Here is a 6,462-nt window from a genome sequence, read left to right on the forward strand (position 1 = left end):
TTCATTATTATGTATTGCTAAGACTGATTAAGATAGAGAAAAAAAATATACAATAAACAACTTTTTTATTCTAAATATTGGTACCAATATTATTAATATTTGTATATTTTGTACAATTTTCCAGTTTAACTTACACTTTGTTTGAATACTTTAGAAATTAATCAATATAGGAAAAATGTTGGAATTTTTTTTAAAATATTGTAAATAAGACTTTGCAAATTAATTAGTAAACCAGAGTTACATAATAAGAATAAAAAATGAATTTTTAAACCAACAAATTACATAATAAGAATAAAAGAATTAATTTAAGCCAAAAAAATTAATTGAATTATAATTTCTTACAATTTTCACAACTAATTTTTAAAGAGTAATGTATTATGACTATTTTATCAGTTTTTTAGATACTCAATCAAACTAGTGTTGATTTAAACTGATCCTAACATTTTAATTATTTTAAATTTTTTATTTCAATTAAAATAAAGTTAAGTCTAATTAAATAATAATTTGATATTATTCATTTTAATTTTGTTCCTATGTAAAATAAATATTAACAACATAAATTAAAGTTTTATAGAAGTTTTAAGAAAATTATATTTTCTTCTCAAAAATAAAATTTATTAATCAAGTGGTCAAAATTAAAAAAAAATAAATAAAAAATAGCAATAAATTTTGGAAGCTTTTAATTTTATTTTTAGTGAACCAAACAATTAACTTTATTTCTATCACCAGTAATTTTCTCCTAAGATTGTTATCTCACGAAACAAACAACTTGGTAACACTGTGGTGTTGAAAGCGTCCTTGCGGATCCACGAGTTTCATGAAACCTAAGTGCTCATTATGGTTTTGGGCTAATGAAAGAGCCCTGCTTCTTCTCTTCAACTTCCATACATATATATTCGATATGATCATATAAGAAAATATTTAACTTTATTTTTCACTCTTATGGAAACCCTATCACGTTATTGACTTCCATCAATTTATTGTTGGAGAGGAAGAGAAGAGGGGATGTGCAATGATTTGTTCCATTAATTTCATCACAAATAAATTAATGGTCCACAACTGTCCCATGAAAAGAGGGGATGTGCTTATTTCTAATACACAGAAATATAAATAAAAGGCTTAATTAGTTTTTAAATATTTTTAATTAAATTATTACTCAGAACTTTTATGTTTAACTCTATATTATTTATTTTTTCTGTTTTCTAGATCACATGATTGATATTTTTGCCTTGCTTACTTGTTGTATTGAAAAAAATTTATAATTAATATATAAAATAATAAAAATCATTTATTGTTTTTTTAAACATAGGTGACGGTTTCTTAATTGTTATAAATAATGACTGAAAATCATTGAATTTTGTCCAACATATTTTTAATGTAAATAAAAATAATAAAAATCACATTGACCTAATATTATTTTATATTAATTATAAAATCTCACATACACTTCTTAATACGTGGATATAAGTAAGTAGGAATATGGACAAAATAACAATCACATCACTCATTAAAAAAAATAGCAAGGGCTCAGATGAAAAATATAACAATTTCGAGTATTCAATAATTCACTTTTTTTAAATAAGAACTCAAAAAAAAATTATAACAGATTTAAAACTTAATTAAGCTTAAATAAAAAAACAGAAATACTGAAGGAATCAAAGTAAGAAACCTATTTATTCACTTTTTTAAATAGGATTGAAAGAATTTCTATATGAAACCCATAAGAAATTATCCTCCCCGCATTGGCATGAAATAGGAGAATATGTTTCTTTTTTTTCTAAATCTTTAAAAAAATAAAGATGATTTAAAAAAAAGGTAAATAACTTTATACTAAAGAGAAATAATCTTTTAGTTGCTAAAAAAATCAGCACTTTCTTGTATTTCTATCCATATAAACAACATATATTTTTTCTATTTCATTCTTCTTATTTATTTCCTGTCCTTTCAACTTAGCAAACAAATTATCCGAGAAAGGCTTTCCACCTTAGTTTCTCGGTGGTGCTAAACAAACAGGCGTAGAGAATTCTAGAAGGAATATAAAACTCCTACACGATAAAAAGATAAATTGGCCAACAAAAAATGGAGAACTTTAGTTCTATTGATTTAAACAAGAAAACTTTGTTAAAGCAACAAGCATATTCAAAGAAAGGAGTCATTGATGAGTATTGTGAAATGAAAAGACTTACTGAAATAACATGGAAGATCATGAAAGGTTTACCTGGAAGTTACTCCAATAAAGGCCTTCCCAAACTCTCGAGCATGTGATGATGCAAAACAACAACTTCATTCACATTTAACTTACAATAATACATTGACCAACTATCTACATAGCAATGCTGAGATATATTCACTTTTCACAATAACATTATATGCTGGGGAACTCCTCCCATATAACCAAATTAAAACGAAAAAATACTATCAGTTTTATCAGATTACAGCATTTCAAATATCATTATTGGTCCAAAATAATACTAACAGAGAAGTTCCCTTTCTTTGGTTCTCTGTCCTGCAAAATTGCCAAGCATGCAATATATGCACGCAAAGAATGAAATACTTACTGCTATGATACATTATTATATCTCTATGCTGCAGCAGATCGCTTGTCCTCGTAATCATCAAGATTAAGGGCATGCAGCAACTTAGGCCAAGATTCTGGGATTCCCCCTGGCAGGTTAAACTCCAATAATTTTCCTCTGTTGCGGTAAAAATCCTCCACGGGCTGAGTCTGCAATCATGTCAATCTTTAAATTTATGGAAAGGGAAGCCAAAAATCATTCACAACAATGTAACTATAAGTAACGGGGAATTGGAAACATCAACTTCAACAAATTTGCCAAGATATTTTATAAAAACCTCATTATAAAGATAAATATACAACAAATAAGAAGCCACTCAAGCAGCCATTCTTCTTGAAGTCCACACATAATGATAATATAATGTGCAATACCATTTCACGGTATATTCGAAGCCTTTCTTTGACTACTGCTTCAGTATCATCTGATCGAGTAATGAGCTTAGAAATGCAATTCGCAGGAGGAAGAAGTGGAGCCATAACAATTCCCGGGGTCCCATTCTCAGCCTTAATGTCAATGGAAGCAACATTAAAATTACCACCACACTCTTTGCAAATTCTCCTACCAAGGCATTTCTCAAGCAGAACATCTTCTCTGAGCTTCAGATTGATTACCAAGTCAATGTCAGTTACCCCTTCCAATATTTTCTGCACCGAAAAAACATAAGCTAAAGTTTGAGTATTCTATAATTTAAAGTTTTATACTGCTTCAATGAACAGGAAGGACACACAACAGAACTGTTGCAACTTAAACACATATGCGGGGTGAAGAGGCAGATGCCGAGAGAATTAATGCTGCTTGTATGAGGGGGAAGTAGAAGCTGATTAGGTGCGAAAATAAAACTATAAAAAAGAAAGTAGATAAGGTAAATTGCCTTATGAAATCATCAAATTTATCCATACAAAAAAAAAATCTTCACTTACTTTTCATTAAAAATTACATTTTCAGATATCAAAATCGTCTATCAATATTTATGTTCTTTGTATTCATGCAAAGGAAAATGAGGGTTAGTACCTATAATGAAATACACTTTACCAAAGTGAAGAAACTCACTGCTTGCTTTATTGTTCGAGGAAAACCATCAAGAATAAATCCCAAATCGTCTTTACCTTCCTCAGCACCAAGTCTCTTTGACAATAAACTTATTATAATTTCATCTGACACCAATTGACCTTGTTTTACAATTTCTGATAGCTGTAAGGAAACCAAGAAGAATTACAAATAAAAATGCATAAGAGATGATCCGATGGACATAAAATAAACATTCTAACCCAACAAAGAGACAACAATTAGGCTACAACATATGAAATTGAAATACCATATCGATGTATTAATCAAAGCACATTTATTTTCCGTCAACTGAACTTTAAGTAAAGAGTAGTAAAACATCCAATACCTTTTTTTAAAACGAAAAAATCCAATACCTAAAGCACTTAAAAATGGAAAAATGAAAATCGAGACATCATTTCACTTATTTGGTTCAATAAAAATTAGAAAAATCAATGTTCCAAAGTTAAATACTTACTAGCTTGGTGGACAGGTAGATTTTCCTTATTACCAATAAATAAATTACGCATGCAATTAATGTTACAAGATTATGCTCTACTGTTAATAAATAGAATACCAGAATATTTATAACTAAATAAGAATAAGGAGTTAACAGCAAACAGACAACGAGACCATTCCGTAAGTTGTTAGTCTTGCAATAAAAAGTACAGATATAATGAAAGAGAAAGATAAAATCAATACAAAAAGAGGGGAATGCCAAACCAAACTGTTTGAGATGCATCAGAAGCATGCATCTCCAACCACAGGTTTAAATTAGAATAAGATACGCAAAGTCAATTGACACAAACCAAAACATCTATCTTGTGAGTGACAGTGTTCCGATTTCCAGTGAAATGAAAAACCAAAGAATAATAACTATTACCATGTCCAAGTTTCCCTCACGCAACACCATATTGGAAGAAATTTCTACTCAGTTACACAGACTTGGATGCCACACCCAGAAACGAGACTATACCCAACCGACCTTGAGCCATGGGGCTGACAATACAGACAACTCAGTAAACGTTTTCCTCAATATTTTAAAAGCTTGTTACTTCAGTTTTATTTTATTTTATAATTTTTTAAAGAACCCCCTCTTCTTCCCACCTCTACATAGGACAATCTAGTTAAGCATAATTTAATTGTATAACTCCTATGCATGGAACTGGAGTCCAAAAGTCTGTTTGCAAAATGACAAAAAAAAAGACTAACAAAGCAAGCAGTTCCTAAGCAAAGTGGAACAACAATATTAATGAAGCTGTCCAAGTCCAACTACCACCAACAAGATCAAAACCTGCAAGTTCAATAAGATTTAAAACTTCTATGCACCATCACAACAACAAAAAACTTGTAATTCTTACTTTATAAGAAATCATTATTAATATGACTTTTAGGTTAGTTGACTTTTAAGATAATCATCATAACATAACAGTTCATTAATATGCTTCATTTTCTTTAAGCGCCGCGCCGTACAAATAATTTTTTCAATAACCTTGACGAAATCCGCGTTAAAAAGATCACGAAGCCGAACAATAAACTAGATAATTCAAAACAGAGGAGGAGGAAGATGAAAACCTGGGAAGAGAGGGGGCCAGAGGAGGCGAGTTCGTCGCGAACGAGATCGCCGGTGGCGATGTGCGGGACGTCGAGGAGGTTGGAGAGGCGACTGGCGTAGGTACCTTTTCCGACGCCGGGACATCCGAGGAACACCCACTGCACGCACCTCTTGCTCAGTATGTCGCTCCGCGGACCCCGGCGGAAGGAGGCGGCGGCGGCGTGCGGTGGCGCGTTGACTTGGGAGGAAGAGAAGGTTCGCGTGGGCAGAGGAGGGACGAAGAAGGAGCGCTTGGCGAGGCGGAGGCGGGTTATGGCCGCCATGGGATTTGCAGAAGCGAATGAGTTATGAAAGAGACGGTGAGTGATTGATGATCAATTCAATTGATTCATCTGTTAACTAATTCTTCGCTTTTCTCGATTTATTTATACCGTATTTGCTTCTAAGTTTTTTTTCCTAATGTGTTACATTTTCTACAGATATATAATTAAAAATAAAAATAAATAAAGCACGTGGATAAATTTATAAATGTTGAAGGCGAACCGTGCGTTTAATATTCCAAACGTGGACAATCATTTACCTTACGCATTTGGTCGTCAAAATGAGTAGCATTTACTTTGCACTTTTTAAATAATTGTCAAAATTAAAAATGGAAAAAAATAGTTATGATTGACAGTAACTTTGTTTTTTGAAATAATAAGAAATATTTACAAGAAAAAAAGGTGAAACAAAGACTCCTAATATCTTTTTATTTTAATAAATTATTTTTCAGACAAATATTTTTAAAAGTTTTTAGCGGTCTCCCCAGTCAACTAGTTGTTTCCAAAATACACGCGAAAAATGAATTTAAAAACAAAACACATTTAATAAAAGGGTAAATTCTCAATCTACACCATTTACACTTTTATTTCCCTAACTATCACCCTTTTGTTTTTATTTCCCTATCTAGCACTTTTTTGTTTTTATTTCCCTATCTAACACCTTTTTATTTTTTATTTTCCTATCTAACACCATTTCAAAAATAAATTAAAAAATAATAAATTAATTTTTTTTATAATTTTAATTCTGAATGCATTAAAAAATAAATATTTTTAATGTTTATGTTGGAGATCCCACATCGACTAGAGATTAGAGTCTTTCATTGTATATAAGTGGATGCAAACCTCAACCTCATGAATCGGTTTTATGGGGTTGAGTTAGGCTTAAAGTCCACTTTTCCATAATATGGTATCAGAGCCATTTGATGTGGATCTCCAACAGTTTAAAATAGTTAGAAATATAATTAAT

At 30.9% G+C, this 6,462-nt stretch overlaps 1 protein-coding gene across 2 annotated transcripts; it reads right to left on the reverse strand.

Moving 5' to 3' along the window:
- Positions 1–2,262: 2,262 nt before the first annotated feature.
- On the reverse strand, positions 2,263–5,632 carry LOC137829574 (probable adenylate kinase 1, chloroplastic). 2 transcript variants are annotated; one of them, XM_068636404.1, is made up of 4 exons: positions 5,196–5,632; positions 3,627–3,767; positions 2,948–3,220; positions 2,263–2,725 (listed from the first exon to the last, which is right to left on the reverse strand). In XM_068636404.1, the coding sequence occupies exons 1-4, from the start codon at positions 5,496–5,498 to the stop codon at positions 2,582–2,584; spliced, it is 861 nt and encodes a 286-aa protein (XP_068492505.1). In that variant the 5' UTR covers positions 5,499–5,632; the 3' UTR covers positions 2,263–2,581. The 2 variants fall into 2 exon arrangements, with proteins under 2 accessions (XP_068492505.1, XP_068492504.1); XM_068636403.1 differs by having other exon boundaries at positions 3,609–3,767; positions 5,196–5,613.
- Between the last annotated feature and the right edge of the window lie 830 nt (positions 5,633–6,462).

This window comes from Phaseolus vulgaris, chromosome 7 (genome assembly GCF_000499845.2).
Source record: "Phaseolus vulgaris cultivar G19833 chromosome 7, P. vulgaris v2.0, whole genome shotgun sequence".
NCBI lineage: Eukaryota > Viridiplantae > Streptophyta > Magnoliopsida > Fabales > Fabaceae > Phaseolus > Phaseolus vulgaris.